Raw genomic sequence first — 21285 nt, 5'->3', positions numbered from 1 at the left:
AGAACACTCAGTGGATGTGTCACAATCAGTACAACTCACTCAAGATTATTCTGCAGGTAGTAGAGGACTCCAAGCTCATTGAGGGTTCGAGCGTTATCTGGTGTATCCTTGCCTAATGTGAGCTCTTCCAGTTGCAAGGCTCTTTGACGCAGGAGAGCAAAGCCACACTACAGCAAAGAGGAGGAAATGTAAGGCAGTCACCAGTACTTTTAAAGTTTAACATTAAAGACAGAAAACCAAAAGATGCAGTTAGGTGCCAAAGTAGCACAATAATACTCCTTAAGTTCTATTTTTGAGCTATGTGGCAAATGCTTACTTACAATCTATCAGCAAATTGCACCAAAAATGTGAAATTTTGGTGAAAATTTACAGGCAGGTCAAGTTACTGTGCTCTCACACCACTCTCCTTGTATGAGACATGCTAATTTGCTTAAACTCTATAGTTCAAAAAACCAATTCAGGTCAAATTCTTAGGTTTATAAGCTCAAAATTTAAAATCAATATAATCTCCAATTCTAAACACCACATACAAACACATATAAAATATTACTCAAGAGTTCACATCAATCTTTTTAAAATAGGCAGAGAAGTTAATTCTACCAAGCAAAATAAATCAGGGTAAAAAATGCAGCTGTTTTTACACATTCTGCCTATTTTTGATCTTTGCAGTCTTGATAAAAATATTTTTGCAGAACAACTCATTACAGAATTAGGCCAAATCTTCATGAACCAAATTCATTCTTATTTAATCACTGTGGAAATAGCAACATGTTTATGGGTTTTTACTACTTTTATTAGAGCTACCACGTGAGCTCTGATGTTATTAGCTGGACTCTTACAGTACAGGCATTACATGATAAACTCTTAGCTCAAAAATGACAACAGAAATCCTGTAGCTGAAAAACAACACAGAAGAAGAAAACAGGGGAAAACTCTGAGTTATTAACATGTCACCTAATACTGTTACTGGAATTTTCCACTGCAGTAAGCATTGCATTCACTAGTAGGATAAATGCCTCAGCTATTCTGGAGAACACCTTTTTCCATTGTCACTTTGACACACAATTGTATCAGCTGTAATTCTGCACCTCTGAAATGTATATATCCACTTCTTTCTTTTCCACTTCTCTCAACTCCATTCCAGTTGTACTGATACATCTGCACTTCCAGCAGAGTTGAAAGGGCAGTTACCAAAGCTGCTGCTAAGGTACTTCACTACTTATGCCCACAATTATTGAAAGTCCTGGAGCATAGTCAGCACTGCAGACACAATTTATCATCTGTTTAGCACAGCTGCAACATGCCCGGCCTCTCTTTTTAAATATCAAGCACTTCCTTACCAGACTGCCTTTCTGCCTTGCTGCTTTTTGGCGTATTTTGAAGGACTTTTTCCTCAGTTGCTCAGCTTGTTCATATCTGAAAGCAGTTATTTATAATGTCAGAAGAATGTCAAATGTAGCACCAATAAGTATGCTGGAAACATTCCAAGTGTATAGATTTGAAAATTCAAAAATCTTGAATCCCATTCTTTTCAAATATAAAATACACAAAATGTTAAGGGCCAGACAATGTTCCTCCTATATCGCTACAAGTTTTTTGCTAATCTAAGCACAAAAGTTGGCCCCTCCTAGGTGACCTGCTACAAGAATAGAGAGGGGATGCTCATAGATGAACATATGAAACTCAAAAACAAGAACCGAAGAAAAATTCTGGCTTCAAGAAGAAAACCTTTGCTGCTATTTTTTTTTTTTTACTACCACCACATAAAACAAAACCAGCAGTGTCATTAAGCTTACTTGTTCTGCTTTTGGTACAAGGTTGCAAGTGCGTCAAGTTCGCGGGCTACCCGAGGGTGCTCAGCTCCATAGGCGTTTTCAGAGATTTCCAGTGCCTGTTTATACAGCTGCTCAGCATTTCCAAACTTCTTCCACTGAACATACACTCCTGCCAGCTGGTGGAGTGACTGTGCCACCCTCGGGTGGTCTGGATCCAGGGCGGTCTCTCGGATCTCCAGGGAGCGCTGCAGAGGAGCTACAGCCTGGAACAGCCAAGCCCAGAGCGTGAGGGCAGCAGGCAGCATCCTCTATGCTGCAATAACTTAACTACTGCCACAGAAAGCACACACTGAGCTCTGCTTCATTTGCCTTTCTGCTGTTACAACAATCTCTAAATGTACTTACCTGACTGAGAAGACCTAGGTCCTTAAGAAACCGTCCCAGGGTCTCATATAGATCAGCCAGGCAGATCATACTTTCCTCTCCCTCACTGCTTTTTTCATATTCTTTCAGAGAGTCAAAATACTCAGCTGCCATAGAGCTCTTATCTTTCCCAACCAGCTGCCAGTAACTCAGCAATTCTGCAAAATGTCCCCTGTTTTAACAAGGAAAAGAATCTTATCTCTGATACCCCTCTACTCAGACTGATGCTCGCTTAGGAAAAAAGGCCCACATGCACAAAGGCTGTTGTTATGCTACAGCATCTACAGAGACAATCCATGGAGACTAACACTATTCAACAGCAATATTTGTTCCTTTACCACCCCCCAGGGCATAACAGAATAGAAAAAATACATTATTTATATGGAAACAGCATTTAGCACTTCACCCTCTATTATTTAAGTATTTGAATCTGTCATTTTCTGATTTATATTGACAAAAAATTACAATGAAATGTTTATAATGGCCAAAGCAGTTGCTACCTTTGTACCTTTTGTAAAGGTTTTGGGACACAAAGAGATTCAGAAGACACTTGTGTAGTTTTTGCTTATCGCCCTGCTGTTGGAAGAGCCAGGGAAGTTCATCTGCACTTCTCCAAGTCACTCGGTCTTGACTATTGAAAGAAAAATAAACAAAAATTAAAACTCTGACAGGCCTAACATCTTGTCAATTTGATGTGAAAACCAGGCAAGCATACAACTTCCATACCTGAATGTCTGAACAGACAGATTATTGTAAGAGCTATGTACTCCATTTTCTTATATGTTCTTTCTAATTTCACCTCAGAAGGCAGTGGAACCCCCAGGCACTCCACAGGAATCTGCTTCTCCATCCCATATGGGCTAATCTGTGCCTGACAGCAGGACTGCAGCCCTGCAGCAGCCCACTGCCCCTTTGAGCCTCCTTTGTCGGGCACACTGAGGCCCTCTTGGCTTCCTGCTACCCAACAGTGGATGCTTGGAGAAGCAATGAACAGCTGGGACACAGTAATTCAGGATGTAAATTCAAATCAGTTTTCAAGCTGGATATGAACTTTTGGATGTTCTGCTGTCCTACTGGACCTCCTCTTATCTATGTGCTAAATGCTTGCTGAACACAAGTGGTTTTCTGCTTCAAGTCCCAGGCAAACTCAAATTTCCTGGCATTTACTGGGAATTAAAAATCCATGGTGGGTTGGAGACCACAAAATAACGGATATGGCATAAATTCATGCCCTACATTTCCCCATGATCGCTTTTTCATATGCCCATTCCCCTACACAGACCTCATTCTCTTCCAAGATTAAGAAGCAACATATCGATAAATAAACAAACTTCTAAACTGATAATTTTGCATAGTTATTTTGCCATAATAATTTATTAAACTCAAAGAAGGTATATGAGGAAAACAAAAGTATCTATGAGGCATGAAATCTGCAATTTAGCACTTCTTGAAGAATTATGACCTACCTTAACTGCATGGTGAAATATTCCACTAGTTTTTGTCTATAGGCAGAAATAACATTTTCACCTGCTTCCATGTACTCTAGTTTTACCATCTCCCAAGCCTGAAAGAGAGCATAATTAAAAGAAAGAGAATGCATTTAATTTGTTTAAGTGCTGATGAGACACAGGGTGATGAAACACATCTCATGCTGTGGAACTGAAAATTTTTCAATGACAAAGGCACTACAAACCAATTGTCTTACATTACACCACAGCTCTGGTTATTCAGGCAATATTCCTTTCTCATTCAATTCTTCTTGGTTTTTTTTTGGGAAGCCAATGTTTTCTAGGATATATGGAGTTAACAATTAAGAGATTAGAAATTTACGAAAGTTTGAAAGGCCAGATTTTCAGCAATACTGGTTTATCACAGCTGTGGTAGTTTCCAAGGTGCTGAAACATCAAGACTAAATGTTAAGGAGAGCCGATGAGCAAGCTGAGCAAGCATCAACATTTCAAGGCCTACCTAGCAAACAGCAGAACTTGTCTAAAAGGCAGGGGTTGGAGTTTCACTTGTACATATTTAAAATTACAAACTCTACCTGGAGGTGCTGGAACTTCAGCAAACCACAGCCATATGTCAGCAGACACATTTTGTGCAGGTTGTGAAGGAGTGAGGCCAACACTGCAGAAGTCAGCTCAGGATAAAGCTCCATCAGCTCTGACTCACTCACCCCATTGTGGCTGACACCAATGACACACAGTATCTGCAAGAAGCAGAAAACAAATTTTCACACAATTAGCCATATTTCCTGGAGAGCTTAGTTACACTGAAATCTCAAGGAAAATACTGTTTATCACTGTGATAACTTTACAGCCAAAGGAAAAAACCCTGCCTATACAAGCCCTTTCCCTCTTCTCAAAGAAGAGACCTCAGTGTTAATAGTTTAATATTCTAATAGATAAAGCACCAAATAGGACACTCTGGAACAAACAAATGGCTCCTCAGACTTTTCTCTAAAACACTGGGAGAGAGTAACTCCACTATCATGAGGAACTTCCATTTAAGTAAAATATGCTCAGGGTCTTTATGCTGCCAGAACAAAAGCAGTAGCAAGTAGGAGTATTGCGTCCTAATTAAAAAAATGTTTTGCACAAGACAGAAATTCTGCAAAGATAGGAAGAGGAGTTAGGAATTTAATAAGCAATGCCTGTATTCACAGGACACCATGTTTTGATGTCATTGAGCTCAACTATGCTCAATGTAGTTAATCACTACATCATGGTTGTGATCAGCAAGGAAGTGCTAATTCTGTATTGCCATCATAGTGAAAAAGCCCTGCTTTATTCTGTGAGACAACAGCTCAGCTGATATTTAATACAAAGCATACATTCTATAGTTATGCAACAGATGTAATTACATTAATTAAATTGTCCCTTCTATACTAATAATACACAATAATGTCTGAATCATACATATGAACTAAAATATTTTGTATTTACTTTCAAGTTAAGAAAAACCCTTTACAGGAAAGAGTATTCATTACCTGTGGAAACACTGATGCATTCTCTGCTTACCTCTCTCAAAAGACCCTTCTCTTTATCACTCTGCAATGATTCCTGAATTGATCTCAGAACAAGCCTGTAGAGTGATACTGTGTCTTGACACTGGCAACACTGCTGAACAATCTCATCAATATTTCCGGTATTTCCAACACTGAGCAAAAGAACAAAAAGGGTAAGGTTTAGTATATTAAACTTGGCTGAGTAAGATTGATTTGAAACTAAGAAAGAGCTCTACTCAAATATTCTCTGGATTCCCATTGGGTTCAAAAAGGTGCACAGTCTCTGGTGAGGTTTAAACAAAGAAGAGGTGACTACTTCCAAGTCAATTTCTGTCATATTGTCTGATTTTTCTAAATAGCTGCAACAGTTTTATTAAAAAACCTATGCCGCAGTGTTCTTTTCTCCAGCAGGAGTACAAGTAAGAAAATCAGGGTGGATAAAGATAAAACCACATGCTGCTATTTCATTTAATGAATTTACAAAGCATGTTTTCAGGAGCAATTAAGTCTTCTAGAACATAAAACATGAACAAATATAATGAAATCAGTCACCCAGACTAAATTACCAATTAGTGTATCATCTTCTGGGAGTCCCTTAACTAAAAATGCATCTTTCTCAACAAGATGAAGTCTAGGTTAATAAGAAGCCATGGCACTTATTAGGTATTCTCTTGCACAACAGGGAAGATTAATTTTCTCCACAGCAGGGATCACAAGGCTAAGGACCAAATGCAGGATGTTAAACCAAACAGTCATTGAACTTCCCTGAAGCCTTAAAAATCTATGGGGCAAACTCTCTGGTACATCAGTAAAAACAACACACCTGAATTTAACTGCTTAACAACACAATACCAACGTTCTCCAAATACCTTTAAAAACCACTGAAGCAACTGATATACACCCATAAAGAAGAAGAAGAAATTAAAATTAAATGGAAATAGAAGAGCTAAAAACAAATAGATACAACCATTTGGGTTCGCTTAGTATCAAACTGGTGACTGTACACTCTCTGATTTCTGTTCCTGTTGCATTCATAGTCAGTGAAGGGCAAAACTTCTTCATTGTTTTTTCTTAACAAGATTCATTCTGTGTTAAATGAAAGTATTTCAAAAGGCTAACTTGAAGTCTTCTAATCTAGTGATGATCAAAGTAATTTCCAAAACACCTCAACTTACCAAGCAATGGTTTTGCCCAAGAGAGTGACATACAAAGCATTGCAAGTTGTGGCAGAACGACAGTGTCTCTCAAGCTTCTTCTCCTACAACATTTTAAATAAAATCTGTGAGCTGAGATGAAACTAACCATACAAACAAAACGTTCACTGTTTGATAAGAAAACTAAAAATCTAGATATTCTTCTACCTGTAACATCTGAAGACTATAACATGGTAAGTAGTGCACAAAATACTGCACATGTTTCCAGCTATTGGAGCATATGAGTGAAAATTCCCATTTGAATTTAAGATGAAGAGTTAGGATCTAACATTACATCTGAACATGAAGGTTACCTTACAGAATCAGTCTCAAGGACAAAGGTAAAATACTGTATTTCCCAGTATGTCAATCATTGTTATAGTATTATGCAAAAAGAATTAATTAAAACATAATTAAACCTTCTGGTATTCTAAAATAAAATAACACATTTACAGCAGTATGTGCAATTGCACAGTTTTTCTGTTAAAAATTTATGTTGTTCCATCTGTGTTTCAGTGCTATGAGCCATGGGGTAAAAATACTCAAACTTAATGCTATCTTGAGCAATCGTATTCAGTTAGCTAAATATAAGTCTTTCTTTTGGCAGCTGGGCTTATTTCACCTTTCCATGTTTTCACTAAAAGTTATACTAGAGTAGGTGTTTTAGAAAAACTGCAACAGCCATACCTGCTCTTTAGTCAATTTAACATTTGCAGAGTTACATTCTGCACTAATGAGAGATTTAACATCTCTGGAATTCAGTGGATCAAGATGAAGAGTGGGCCATAACCTTTGGTAAGAGAGAACAAAGTCATATTTGAACCTTATTAAATAGCACACAAAAAGAAAAGAAAAGACATCAGAGTTTCAGGGCTTTTTAAAGATTTATATCAAAGCAGTAATTGAAGCTGTTCCCTGCTACTATGAAATGCTAATCATCTGAAGTAAAATTTCCAGTTTTAGCCTTATCCTGAATCTACATCATGGTACTGCAGTTCTTGATGTGAATCTTACTGCATTTAATATCGTCTTTCATACAGTCATGTGGATAGATCCATCACAGTAAAACAAAAATCTGGTTTTCCAACAGCTAAAATCTGTCATTGCAGCTACAATAGAGAAGCTTACATTTTCCTCACGGGTTGGAAAATCTTATCCTATTAAATCTCCACATCTCGACAAATCTGTCTGCTCTTCAATGAGTAACTGCAATTTAAAATAATAATTCTAAGCCAGGATACTCTGACACATCACAGAAATGTAACATACCTCCATGCCTGCGGACACGTTTCTACATTCACTGATACAATCACTCTCACGTTCACTGGCAGTGGATCTATCAACCACTTCATATGCTTTTCGGCTTGCTAAAAAACAAATTTTCATTTCTTAACACAGACGTTACTCAAAACAATGCCAGAAGTTGCTATGTTTCATTAACTGTGCAACCCAATGACAGGAGTCTTAAATTCTCCAGTGTCCTTTAAAATCTTTTATTATCTGGTTCTCTAGACAGTACTAAATGACCCATTTTTATGTATCAGCACAACTGCACACTAAATAAAGCAGATAGAATACTATTGTTGACATGTCCACCTCATAAAAACCAGGCTATTTACATGCCCAATAAGTCAGCTCACAGCCTTGAATCTTTGGGTAAGTAATGTAACTGGACTGCTCAAAAATTAAGGTGTAAAGATAAAATTTAGAAGAAAAAAACCAAAACAACCCCAAAAAATTTATCTACAAATACAACTCAACTGCACTTTTTACAATACTATTTTCTAAATGTTCTCTTCAGAGCAAAGCAAACACTAATATTTTTGTTACATGGCTATGCCTGAACCTACTACAATAGTCATGATTCACGTTACACTGACAAATGGCAAAGATTTTGAAACCATACCTGTATTTGGTCAATAGAGTCGATAATTATAATAATGCTGCCTTGATGGCGTGCAGAAAGTTTTTCCAGCCAACGGGGAAACTCTTCCAGAAGCTTAGCTGGATCAAAAGTCAGAGGTGATACTAACCAAGAGTGTTGCATAAGCTGCAGAATTATAAACATGTACAAGAAATTCTACCTTAAAAATCAGCTAGGATAATTGAAAAAAGTCCTATAGACACGAAAGGGAAAAAAAAAACCAAAACAGTTCTCCACCCTCCACCTCACCCTTCCCCTCAAAAAAACTCCATGTGATTTGGGGGCAATTTTTCTAGTTGAGTTCACACAGAGTTCCTTCCTTCTAGTATATGCAGAAAGCTGGTATATGCAGAACAAAGAATATTTTTTGAATTCAGTGTGTAAATTCTAGAATGATAACCTTTACAAAACAGACAAGAAATATGGAGACTCAAAGGACTTGCACAGACTAAACAGGCTAAGACAGATGAGAAAATTGCAGGGATAGCACAACTGGATTCATTTTTCTACAGGTTTTAGTACTGTAAGGTGCCATTTCGTGCCACTCTGTGATGGAAAAAGCAAGTTCAGCTCCTGGCACAAAAATGATCCTTCTTATTCCCCATGTATTTAGCACACAATTAAAAATAAATTAATATAAGAGAGAGACTAGTCTAGGAACAAGATGGTGCCAAGTGGCCAATACAGCCTCAGGTTTCTAAGCACATAGAAACAAGAGGTACCACCTGCCTCTCTCGTTGGCCAGATGGCAGGGAATTTTGGAAGGAGTTTATATGGTTTTATAAGTCATCAATATAGGTCACTGGAAACTGTTAATTACTGCTAATGCTGATCTATTATGAATATCCCAGAGATGCTATTTAATTGGGCTACATTACATGTACAGGAACAGATTCCCCTCATTCTAGAATGCCTTACATTGCACAGACTCACAGAAGAGTTTGGATTGAAAGGAGCTTCAAAGGCCACCTAGTCAAACTCCCTGCAATGAGCAGGGATGTCTTCAACCAGACCAGGCTGCCCAGAGCCCTGATCAATCTGAACCTGAATATTTTTCTACTACATTTGTATTACTTTTCACTGATCCTGAAAAATTTGTAGAAAATGTTATCTTTGCACACACACACGCACACAAACACAGACACACAAAGGAAGACAGAGGGCAGGGCATGTAATACAGCACTACCTTTAGAGTAAGGCGCTTAATTATCAATGCAGATTCTGAACTAGTAGACATGGGCCTCCCAACAAAGTGGTAAAGAATTAGAGTGTTTGGTGAATGCTTCTGCTGTAATTGAATCCTAATGAAAGAAGAGAAGGAAAAAAAAAGACTCAACAGACTGTAATTTTGCAAACAGATCTCAAACAAAAAGCATCAGTTTTGCCAAGGGAGATAGAATATCTTAGCTACACATGTTCCATGTTTATCTTACAAAATAGGATAGACATTTCCTGAGCTATAATTGAACTTTTAATGTCAGATGCCATTTTTGCTCTCACCATTACTGATAGCAATTAGCAAATGCCCTTCCTGGCACTGAATAGTCATGTGCCATGAAGCTTTTAAAGTAATGACACCATCAATTTATTTTTATGACAGCAAATTTTGTCATAGCATACAAGTGACCATAAAATTCTACGGTCTATGATAAATTACGAAGATTCTTTCATTATTTCAGACCCTTTTTGTGTATCAGAGAAGGGCAACACTATTGAGCTATCAAAACCACATTGTAATGCTGTGCAAAGACAGATATATAAGTGATGCCTTATCATAAGGTGTTGCAGCTGAAGACAGGGAGCTGTTAAATGTAGTCCAGATGAAATGAACTATTCAAATATCACAAATCTTTCCAGGATGCTTCAATAACTTCAGCACTTTGTAAACGCCTCCATTTTTACATCTTGCTACTGACATAATATTTGAAATGTAATGGAAACTTTTCTCTTACATTTCATCCATATTAAAAAAAAAAAAAATACCATTTTGACAGAAGGAGAGATTTCCCAGAGCCTGGTCCTCCTGATACAAGCAATGGTGGAATTGGTGCTGGTGCTGCTACTAGGTCATTCAGACGTTCAAAATACTGTAAAAAAGAAACAATCATTATAAGTATTCCAGTGTTTAAAGAAGAAATACAGTGCCTGGAATTGCAAACCATTTAGATTCAAAATGCATGTACTGATTTATTAAGCTAAAAGAGTAACTACTGAAATGCAATACAATATAGGTGTAAATAGATGTTGCAAGGAAACAAACCACAGAATTAATTATCTCTTTTTTTAAAAGTGTAAAATTAATTAATACTTTCTTCAAAACTCTATTTAAAGTGGAATCTTCAATGATAATAAACTGCGTGTTATTATAGTAAAGCAACTGTGTTCTGTGTTTGTTCAAGCTTCCTTGCCCCTCCCTTCCCCAAACTATCCACTGCACTGGATATGGTTTCCAGCAAAAAGTTGGCATCTGCCATAAATGACTATTTTGAGCATACAAAAGCATACAAAAGAAGGCCTTGTTTCAGTATATGAATGTCCAAAAATGTTGCAGCAGATGACAAAATAAACCAAAGCAAAACACCCTTCACTTGCTTGGGAGAAATATTTTGTCTACAAAATAAGAAGCGCATTTAGATATACATTGGGGTTTTTTTAATGTTCTATTCTTCTGTAGCTTTTGAATACAGTAAAGATGGTACAATCTTCCAAACCATTACCAATATAGGAGTGGTGAAGTAAAAGAACATATTGTGCTAGTAAAATGAGGGTAGTAAGAGTTTAAATACAGTAACAGAAACTGCATGCTTATTTTACATTGTCCAAATAAAATATTTCACCACATTCTGTGATGATTTAATTGCTTATCTTCCTACATTCATTTTATCTTCCCAACATATAAATGTTCCTGATGCTCATAACTTGTAATGTTTTTTAAAAAATATTTCCAGTAATGAGTAAGTACTGAGTCATTCAGCAGCTTTCCACTATAAAGTTTCCTTTGTTTTTCTTTTATGGCTGCATGATGAGATGACATCTTTTCATTAACCATCTCCTAAAGACCTAACTCCTGGTGTCAAGAAAGAGATTGGACTTTCTCAGGGGAAAATAAAAGCGAAATAAAAAAAAAAATAGAAGAAGAAAAGATGGATATTCAGAGTGCTTTCAACTGATGACCAACTAAGAGGATGCTCTGCTTCTGGCACGCTGTTACAGTGCTTTTCTTCAATGCAGGCACAACAACTACTTTTTCATCAATGTCATTCAACAACACACCAACTGGCATCTCTCCCAGAAAAGAAATATGCCATCTATATCAGACATATGGCTTCTTCCAGCGTAAGGAGTGATAGCCTTAAGGATGCTCTCAGATACAGCTTTTTCTGTAGACAGACATTTTGCCCAACAAGGGATGGAAGTGAGTGATGACTTTCTCTTCATCCATACACCTTTATAATGTACTCACTTTCTCAAATCCCAGCTCACACGTTGAATTAGAGGCCTGCTGAAAAGCTTCCATCTGCTCTCGTTCATCGTGTGCATCCCACAATACATCACCAAAAACTTCTTCTTCAGGAGCACTGGAGTCTTCCTTATTACCCAAATCCTTGCCTTCTAGGTCTGTCATTTCACACCCCAATATATCCTAAGTAAAAAGAAATTACATGGAGAAAACTACAACTATAGTGCAAACACATTTGCTGTTAGCTCAGTGCGAGCGTGGCTCTACGAACACCAATATGCTCATTTACTTGTAGGGTAGCAGAGAACATAAATAAAAAAGCAATTAAATGAAACTAAGTTAACTCTGAATGCACAGGTCTCAAGACATTGATTTGAAATTTCTCATAGTGGAAACAATTCACCACAAGAATAAGGAGAGTATCTATGATACAAAGATAAATTAAAAGCTAATTTAGGCCCATAAATAGAACCATTCCCCATGGTCCCGTGCTTCTGTCCATTAAAGCACTGCTCAGTTTGGAGTTTTATTTTCCACTTTCACATTTCCTTCTTTGCCAAATATTAATGATAAAACAGAGAGATACTTTGAATCACATCTAAGTACCATACACTAATCCCACTGACAATAATTTAAGATCACAGATCAGTATAGACATAAAAAGCTAAAATGCATCATGTACTTTACCTGTTTAATTATTTTTTCCACACAATTATAGATTTCATATGCTCCTTCCTCCACACCTCCAACATGGTCAATCATCTGAAAAAGTAAATGGCAAAGCATGACACAACTCTGAATCCAACCGAGAGCAGTATTTAGGACTTCCAACACAAAAATTCTAGAACACATTTAAATTCCATTCTGTTGCCTTCCTTAGGTAAGATTCACTTTGCCTAAGAACTTCAAAAGTTGGGCATCTAGTTTCAGCTGTTCTCAACCATTGTCCCTGTAGAGGAAAACAAATCATCACGGATTGATTTTTAGGCAGCAGGAATCTCTCTAGAGATACGCTTCATTCCCTTCAGTGGCTACAGAGGGACCTCAGATAAACAACTTTGCCATTAAAATGCCTAAACATCGGTAAGAAATTCTAACCTTATAGCATAGCTATTTTTTTCCAGTGAAAATGTAGTGGCGCTTTTTTTTTCTCTGCTGCTAATGAAAATTTCATAACATTCATAAATTTCAGCTTTATCAATCTGCTCGCAGAATGAGCAGTCAGAGCTATGACTGCAATGCAACTTCCTCTAAAATCTGGGACTACTAGCATGCAGTGAGTCTTCTTTACAGCAATTTTTAAAAGCCATACCTTTGCTTTGTTCATGCAAGAAATTTGCTCAATTAAGTGTTGGACTGAGGCTGAACTGACTCTGCCATCCTCCCTTCTCCAGTAAATTAACCGGGGCTTTTCTTCTGGATTTCTCAAGAAGGCTTCTTCACAGTCCTCCAACAAACAACTAGATTGGAAATCAGCATTCTTGTGCTATATTACACTGCTGTAGTAAACAGTTCAATCAACACAAGCTCCGAAGATGGGTTTCACTGCAAAATCTAATTCAAAAGTCATATCTATTTATAGCAAAAAGTAATCAAACACTTCAACAGAGAATTTGAGAAAAATTCTGAAGCAAGAAAAAGCTGAGAGAGATTGATTCAACTTGTACCAAAACCAGTAAAACCATTCATTAATTTTTATGATTATTGATTTCTAAATTTAAGGCTGTTTTTCCTGTTAAACCAATATGCAGAATGAAATGCAATTGTCTTGCACGGAAAGAACATGGTTTGACATATGATTAATAAGCATCATATATAAGCTTTGCTATCAGATATCTGAAGGTTCTGTTCTACCTTTGATCTTTTTAGGAAGAGTCCTTTAGTACCTCTCAGATGTCTTGGGGGACAGTCTTTCAATTTATAGTATTTAAAAAGGAGAATTTGACACCTCCAAATTCAAAAGCATTTTGCATTTATATATGTGAATGATATCCGCTGATATCTATTGCTGTATAAAAGGAACTATACTACTTGGTGATGCTGACAATAGCTGAAAGGATTGCAAAAATATTACCATCTTTACACAAGCATTACAATTTTCATCAGAGCTTTTCTAACAGAAATTCTCTAAATTAATATTTTTGGGGTTGTTTTCCCCTGCATATTTTGTTTCTACACATTTGTGTTCCACATACATAAAACTGGGTTATTCGGCAACAGCATATAACACCTAACAGTAACATTCCTAACACAATTCAAAACGTATCCCTCCTTTCCTGTATTTTCTTTAGTGAATCATGCTGCTTCTTCTAGAAAGTTAAGAAATTACTCACTGAACAAACAGACCGAATTCCATCACTATTTGTCATGAAACATCATGACTTCAGTAAAACAAAGCTGTCAAAAGCTAGCATAAGGTAACACACAGGAGAGCCATGAAATTAGTCTGAAAGACAGCCAAAACCAGGAACTAATATGTGACAGAATAAACCCCAAGTACTACAGACAGGTGTAGGGCTAGATAAGCAAATGAAAAACACTGAGGACGTTCACATCAGCCATCTTGAATTCCTAAGACACAGCCACAAGCAAAACAGAGAGCTGCTCTTGGAAAGCAAAACATTTCTGCACATTATTAAGACACCGTTCAAGATGTATTTTAAGAGAATTTATAGCTACAAGAAAAAGAAAATGGTACAAAGCTGATATATTCTTTTAAGTGTCTGCACTAGGAAATCTGAAGTTGGAAGGAGTATCACTTTGAAGTTACTAGCTTAAGAAAAATACTGAGCAAAGCATCCCATACATTTTAATAAGCTATGCACTCTGCATAAATTACCAGTTGCCATTTGTTTCACCAGCCTAGAAAATACTCACCTTGGCAAAGTTAAATGCAGGAGCAAAATGACTAATGAACTTTTTTCAATTTCCCATTTTCTTACATCCTGATGAGGTCTTTCATTCTCTGTTGAAAAATTAACAACTTGAAAGAAGTACCCCATTGTCTCACAGACTCTCTGAAGTTTTGGAGAGTAGTTCTGAAAGCAAATGTAAGCAACAGTGCTTTATTACTAAACATGCATAGCGCTAAGGACCTACCAAACAAATCTCAATTTCTTTTCTCTAAGCAGTTTGCTCCCCTGAAGCCCTTGACAATATTTTCACTGATTTCATTGAAATCTAACTAGACCCACTAAAGCTTTCAAGAAGTATTGGACAAATTTCTGAACCAGCATCACATTGAAAACAAGACAGCATATAAGTGAGCATAGGTTTGTGAGGTACTCACTCTAACGAAGATGGTCACTTCTGGCTGAGTCTCATCCGTACTGATAATATAACATCTTACTGTGTTACTCCACAGAGAGTGGGAAAACAGAGGAGTAACCTGCAATAAACTGGCAACAGCAGCATCCCAATCATCTGCCAATGGAAAAAAAAAAGCAAAATGAAGTCTTGGAGATCTTCACATGTCAATACATTGCATAATAGGTAAGTCATCACCTCCTAACATCATGAATACTACATTTTATTTAAAATAGTAGTAGTGTTTTTACTCAATTATTTAAATTTTACAGATTTTGAGAACTCATACCATTTGATAATGTCACATAATTTGATAGTGTGACAATATAAAAGTATTAAATATATTTATACTATCATCACAATGATATTTCCTTTAAAAAGGATTGATGAAATGTTTCCATGAAATCAAGCTGACAGCTGTAAAATAAGTAACAATATGCAGGAGTAATAAATTCATTCATAACCAAACACTTTTTTTCCTTCAGATCTATGTGTATTTCAATTAGACCATGTGAATACATGACAGCAAAACACTGTGGGAACTTCCTCTTCTGGAGAAAAAAATTCCATTGATTTCTGTAGCACTGTATGTTTATTCCCTACAGAAGTAATGAGTTTTAAAACTTAGACTCTTCCTTTTGTGGCTGGTCACTCTTTCAAGATAGGAATAGGTTCTCTTCTCAGGATCACACAGGTTGATGAAAGGCCTACTGGATAAAGCTGGAGTCATCACAAGGAAGACCCGCCCCTCACACTTTGCAGGCACAGACTTCTGAATCAGACAGAGACAGAGGCTGAAGGATTGAAATAAAAAGGGAGAAACTGCCAGCAAAGTCAACTATATGCAGGAGAGGTTCCAGAGCCAGGACAACAGTAAAAGAAACCAGAGTATCAGAAGCCAATTTACAAGAGGCCACTTAGGAAACAAAGTTCAAAAGCAGTAATTATTGACAAGAAAAAATCAAGCACTGATTTACATAACAGCACATACATCCTGGTCTTGCAATCAGATTTCCGTAAGTGGCCCCCCAGGCAGAGTCAAAACCCATGCAAAATCAATGAATAAAACAGGGGTATAATTTATTCTAATACAAATGTGATGTTCACATTCAGGAAGTAGAGAATCTGAATACAAATGGAAAAGAAGAACACCAGCAGATACTGAAAGAAGGAGCCACTATCTTCCATTGTCCACACAAGGAACATACTCACAACAAGGCACTGGTAACTGCTGTTTGCTAAAATCACTGCTGCACATACCATAGTCATCACATACATTAAACATAACTTAGTTACATTTCCTTTTATTTTTACAAAGAATTCCAAATAACCCTTTAATTAAATTACCCAAGAGTGGACAGAAAAGGATCTAAGAAGGAACACAGTTACTTTAGCATAGTTGGAAAAATTCCAAAGATGCCTACAATCCCAGCAAAATGAATTGCCATTACTTACCTCTGTTTATATTTGCAAATGGTCCCTCAACATCTATGGAGCTATGAGCAAATTCAGGCCCTCTGAAAGACTGCTGAAGTTGCATCATACTACCCATGGACGGCTCACTTCCCAACACTCCTCCATTCCAGTATTCAGATCGCGCCCCAGTGGCTAAGAATTGGAAAACAAACAAAAACCCTCTTCATTGTCACTACACCAGATAAATTATCAGTCCTAAACACTCCAGCTGAAACCTACAGCCACATGCCACTGACCATAATCTTTTCTCCTTCAGCAGATTTCCTCACACTTTTGTATGTTGTAGTTCTAAATGGTTGCTTGTCCAAAGTTAATGAGAATCCATGACACCAAAGGCTGAGGGTATTTCCTAATATTTGCTATTACATAGATTGCTCACATACCCATCGGAACCCTTTCCATTTTATTAAATTATTCATACAGCATATACAAGGTTTTGTACCTACTTCTTCTTTGTTAAAGATCTAACTCTGCTGTTCTGGAGCACACAGCAGCTGACACTGGCATATGTCACCACCCAAAGTGTTTATCTAAGACTCCCTCTAGTTTCAGGTGTGATTTTTGGATATGTTGGAGCATCGTCTCTGAGATCTAGAATAAAAAAAACTCAGAAAATACTAGAAAACTCAGAACAATTCATGGAACAATTTTTAAAAACTGTTCAAGTAACTGTGTCTAGACAGTACTCTGTGTCTTCATTTATCCATTTGTAACACCAGAAGTGTGAGGTTCCCACAACCTAAACCAAGTCTGCAAGGTTTGTTGCTTTTACCCTTCCAACTTTAAGTTGCTTTTCATCTGGATTAATAAAACTTTTTTTTTTTTTTTTCAAAACAACATAAATATCTGTCTTCTGCTTTACTGTTTGAAGACTTCAGTCATGTTACAACACAAAGTGCTGGGGATGAAATTCTCACCTGTAACATCTGTACAATTATCATCAGAATCAGACTCTTCAGGATCAAACACTTGGATTCCCTGGGCCTGGAGTCTCTGGAGTTTTGCTTCAAGCTCTCGTTTGGCCCTCAGTAAGTCCTGAATCTCATTTTCTTTAGTTTCTCTAAAAATCTATCAGCGGGAAGGAAAAAAATCTTTTAAAATTCAGTATCTGTTCCTGAGCTCATTATCTGCTTTCAATTGGAAAAGTAAGTTTCTAGCATTCATTTACTAGGCAAAGGTGTGAAAATGTGAACCTGAAGCCATCGTGAATCAGAAATTACAGGAAACCAGTTTAAAATGATCTATTTTTAAAATTTTACCTTTATAAACCTTAGCATACCATTCTGAAAAAAGTCTGCATTAGTATGTTCATTAAAAATCAAAACAACTCTTTTTACTTTTTAAGCTTTATTGTCTCCTAAATTTCTACATGTAATATTTTTTTAAGGTTCCCTTTTGTTCTTCCATATATTTATTTACAATTACATATAATCTTGTATTTACGTTTTATTGTTGCAGAAATTTAAATTTCCTATGACAGAAATTGGGCAAGCATCTCCAGCTGTCCTGTTTGTAACTTATTACCATCATGTGGGAAAGGAAACACCAACCTAGTTTTAAATTCAAAGAAATGAAGTAGTCTTCAAGCCTCATTTTCTTAAATAAGGTCGCAACCAATCCTCTTTTTATATATCTGCCAAACATGAACTACATGTAGCTACAGACAACTAAAATAAGGAAAATGAAGAATCTTGAAATTCCTAGTGAAAAACTAGGACTTACTGCCCTGTTTTGTGTGGCAAAAGTATCATCTGCAGCAAAGGAAAAGCAGAAACATCTGCACGGCCTTTCAAGTCATCCCTCTAGAGAGTGTAAACTATCTCTGAATATCACATTTTTGCAGTCAAAATAGATGCACCAATATACACTTAAACAAAAAAAAAAAAAGTAAGCTAGAGGTGTTACACCTTATAATGCAAGATACAACATTTATTCAGAAATAATGGAACTCTGTGTTTATACATTCCTTCAGCATGCGTCAATTTGCAGTTCATGCTTTCTTGTCACTCTCAAATATACATGTGCTCCTGTGTTCAAATTCAATGCAGGAATTTAGTTTATGATGTATCACTTCATATTCTCTGTTAATATTTATAAAGTTATTTCATTTTTTTCCCCTCTTAGTCTTACAGATAGGTTTCAGTAGAATTATTTTAATGGAAATAGGCAGCTACAGCAATGACACTCTAAGGTGTCCTTTAAGAAGGAGAGGCCCTCATGACAGCTATTGGAGAAGGGTTCATTTGGGGAATATGAACAAGTGCCATTCATCTTTCTTGGTCATTTTCCCAGGAACAGAAAAGTCAAACCATACCTTGAATTGCCTTTTGACCTTGTCTCGATCATGTTCAAAAGTAGCAGCTCTCTCCATGGCTTGGTATTTAGCTTCTAATGCACTTTCTTTCTCTCTAAGTATTTTCTGGTATGTTTTCTGAAGTGCCTGAAAACATTTATTTTTTTTTCAGAGTTTTATTGCTGATAAGAGGTTTTAGATTATTTTTCAAATCTGATCTACAGTATTATCTCAGCGCCCTACATCTCTCCTTACTGTAGGGCAGACAGAATCAGAGAATATTCTGAGCTGGAAGGGAACCACAAGGACCATCGAGTCCAACTCCTGGCCCGGCACAGGACACTCCAACAGTCACAACATGTGCCCGACAGCATCGTCAAAACACTTCCTGAGCTGTGTCAAGCTTGTGCTGTGACCGCTTCCCTGGGGAGCCTGTTCCAGTGCCCAAGACCCACTGGGTGAGGAACTTTTTTCTAATATCCAACCTAAGCCTCCCCTAGCACAACTTCAGGCCAATCCCTGCCACTGGTCACCACAGCCGGTATCAATCCCCAGACGCGCACTTCGACGGCATCCCGACGGCTCAGCAAGAGAGCACCGGGGCACCATTTCTCCAGCATCTTGCCTTCCCTCACACCCGTCACCTCCCTGCCACAGCTTTCCCCAGGAAGAGGGACAAGTCTTCGGCAGCCTCAGCTTCGCCGCTCAGTGCCCTGACCCGCGGGACAGCGGGCGCTACCTGGAGCTCGGCGCGCAGCCGCTTGTTCTCCCTGTCCAGCTTGGCCTCCTTCTTCACCATGGAGGCCACCTCGTTGTTCTTGCTGACGCGGAAGATCTCGTACTCCTTCCTCAGGCGCTCGTACTCGGCCACGCACTCCAGCTCCTGCACCGAGGCCGTCGACTTGAAGCTGGCCCCGATGAGGCCGCCGGGCCGGGAGCCGCCGACGCGCCGCAGGGACCCGCGCAGCAGCCGCGCCTTGGGCTTCACCTCCACCGGGATCTCGCAGGCCTCGCCGCCGCCGCCGCCGTACGTGTCCTCGATCACCTCCCCGACCGCGCCCGCCGGGCTCACCAGGGACGACGCCGTGCCCATGGCCCCGCGCCCGCCCCGGGCGAGGCTCTAACCCCGAGCCCAGGGCCCGGTGCCCGCGGCGGGACCTGGCGGCGGGGCCGTGCCCGGCGCGGAGCCTCCCCGGCGGCGGCTGCGGGCCATGGTCCGCTCCTTGCGGCCGCCGGACGAGGAAGGGAGAGCGGGAGGAAGCTGCCCCGCGGGCCGCCTTTCTCCCTCCCTCTCTCTGCCGCTCCCGCCCCGTCCCGCTGCGGCTCCCTGCTCGGGAAGGCTGCCGGAGCAGCCCGGGAGGGGGGAGCGCCAGCCGCCGCCAGAGGCTGGGGGAAAGCGGAGAGGGAGAGCCGGAGGGGTTGGCAGCGGGAACCTGCTGCTCTCAGCTAAAAGTGACCGCGTTTTAGGGTTTTGCGGCTGTAAACGAGCTAATGTGAGGTCACGGCAAACTTTCCCATTCCCGCTGCCACCATCTCAGCCTCACTGGGGATGCTTCAGCAAAAAGAAAAAAAATAATGCCCGTTTTCTTCTCATGGCGCCTATTTCTCCTCAGGTGTCCATTTCTACTCTCTGTCACCTGCAGTCTCAGGTTGCGCCGCATCCCAGGCTGGTCTACACGATTATATCGCACTGTTCTCCTTGGCCAAACCAAGGACACGCAGATTGTGCCACAAGCTTTGGTGTTGAGGAGACCTTGGAGGGGAAATTACCCCTCGCTGGTCAGAAGCTGTGACCGCTGAGACCAGCTGGCACTCTCCAAGGAAGAAGAGCTGAGAAGAGCTGGTAGTGCCACCACCGAGAAGTGAGCACTGAGCGATGGTGCCATGTCATGCCCGAGGTCAGTGCTTGCACCTCATGCGCTTCATATGAAATTTGTGAATTCCCTGTTCGAAGATCTTCCCTGTCAACAATAAGGAAGCCCCTTAAATATTCCTTAAGATATTTCCTTCTCTGTCTCTCAAAAAGCCCTGTTTGGTTTCTTCACCTGTCGCAGGGCATTCAGTGTAACAGATCCCCATGGCTGAGGAGAACATCCATTTGTTCTCACATCTCAGAATCTGCCCTACCTTTGGTGTGAATGACGCAAATGTCACTACATCAAAACAGATATTGCTTCATGTATGTGCCAGGTTTGTTAGCCATGACCAAGGGAGCCATTTCCTCATAACAATGAGTAAAAAAATAATCTTAGAAAAGTCTTTCCACTGAGACATTCCTGACTTTCAAAATATACTGGAGGGGGAAGTTACTTTTGTGTACAGTAGTAGAAATAGAACAGAAGATGTTGCTTTGTTTCCTTGAGTAAAAACTTTGGATTTGGAGAATATGTGCTTCCCCCTCCACCCCTGCCAAATTTTACCCCATTAT

At 38.9% G+C, this 21285-nt stretch overlaps 1 protein-coding gene across 3 annotated transcripts in view; it reads right to left on the bottom strand.

Moving 5' to 3' along the window:
• Positions 1-20085, bottom strand: part of NPHP3 (nephrocystin 3) — a 34048-nt gene extending 13963 nt beyond the window's left edge. For all 3 annotated transcript variants that reach the window (XM_066193290.1, XM_066193282.1, XM_066193300.1), the window contains exons 1-23: positions 19597-20085; positions 18879-19004; positions 17482-17632; positions 16544-16696; positions 15072-15205; positions 14660-14820; positions 13095-13242; positions 12470-12544; positions 11786-11965; positions 10306-10409; positions 9509-9623; positions 8305-8448; positions 7668-7765; positions 7086-7188; positions 6381-6463; positions 5219-5357; positions 4243-4407; positions 3665-3762; positions 2707-2829; positions 2181-2370; positions 1797-2038; positions 1341-1416; positions 40-167 (exon numbers count right to left, since the gene is read on the bottom strand). In XM_066193290.1, the coding sequence (XP_066049387.1) occupies positions 40-167; positions 1341-1416; positions 1797-2038; positions 2181-2370; positions 2707-2829; positions 3665-3762; positions 4243-4407; positions 5219-5357; positions 6381-6463; positions 7086-7188; positions 7668-7765; positions 8305-8448; positions 9509-9623; positions 10306-10409; positions 11786-11965; positions 12470-12544; positions 13095-13242; positions 14660-14820; positions 15072-15205; positions 16544-16696; positions 17482-17632; positions 18879-19004; positions 19597-19950 (3290 nt within the window). In that variant the 5' untranslated portion in view covers positions 19951-20085. The remainder of the gene's footprint in view (positions 1-39; positions 168-1340; positions 1417-1796; positions 2039-2180; positions 2371-2706; positions 2830-3664; positions 3763-4242; positions 4408-5218; positions 5358-6380; positions 6464-7085; positions 7189-7667; positions 7766-8304; positions 8449-9508; positions 9624-10305; positions 10410-11785; positions 11966-12469; positions 12545-13094; positions 13243-14659; positions 14821-15071; positions 15206-16543; positions 16697-17481; positions 17633-18878; positions 19005-19596) is intronic.
• Between the last annotated feature and the right edge of the window lie 1200 nt (positions 20086-21285).

The sequence above is a fragment of the Chamaea fasciata genome, unplaced genomic scaffold (assembly GCF_029207755.1).
Source record: "Chamaea fasciata isolate MVZ Bird 193981 ecotype frontalis unplaced genomic scaffold, bChaFas1.0.hap1 SCAF_1, whole genome shotgun sequence".
NCBI lineage: Eukaryota > Metazoa > Chordata > Aves > Passeriformes > Sylviidae > Chamaea > Chamaea fasciata.
This window is presented reverse-complemented; position numbering and strand designations above follow the sequence as displayed.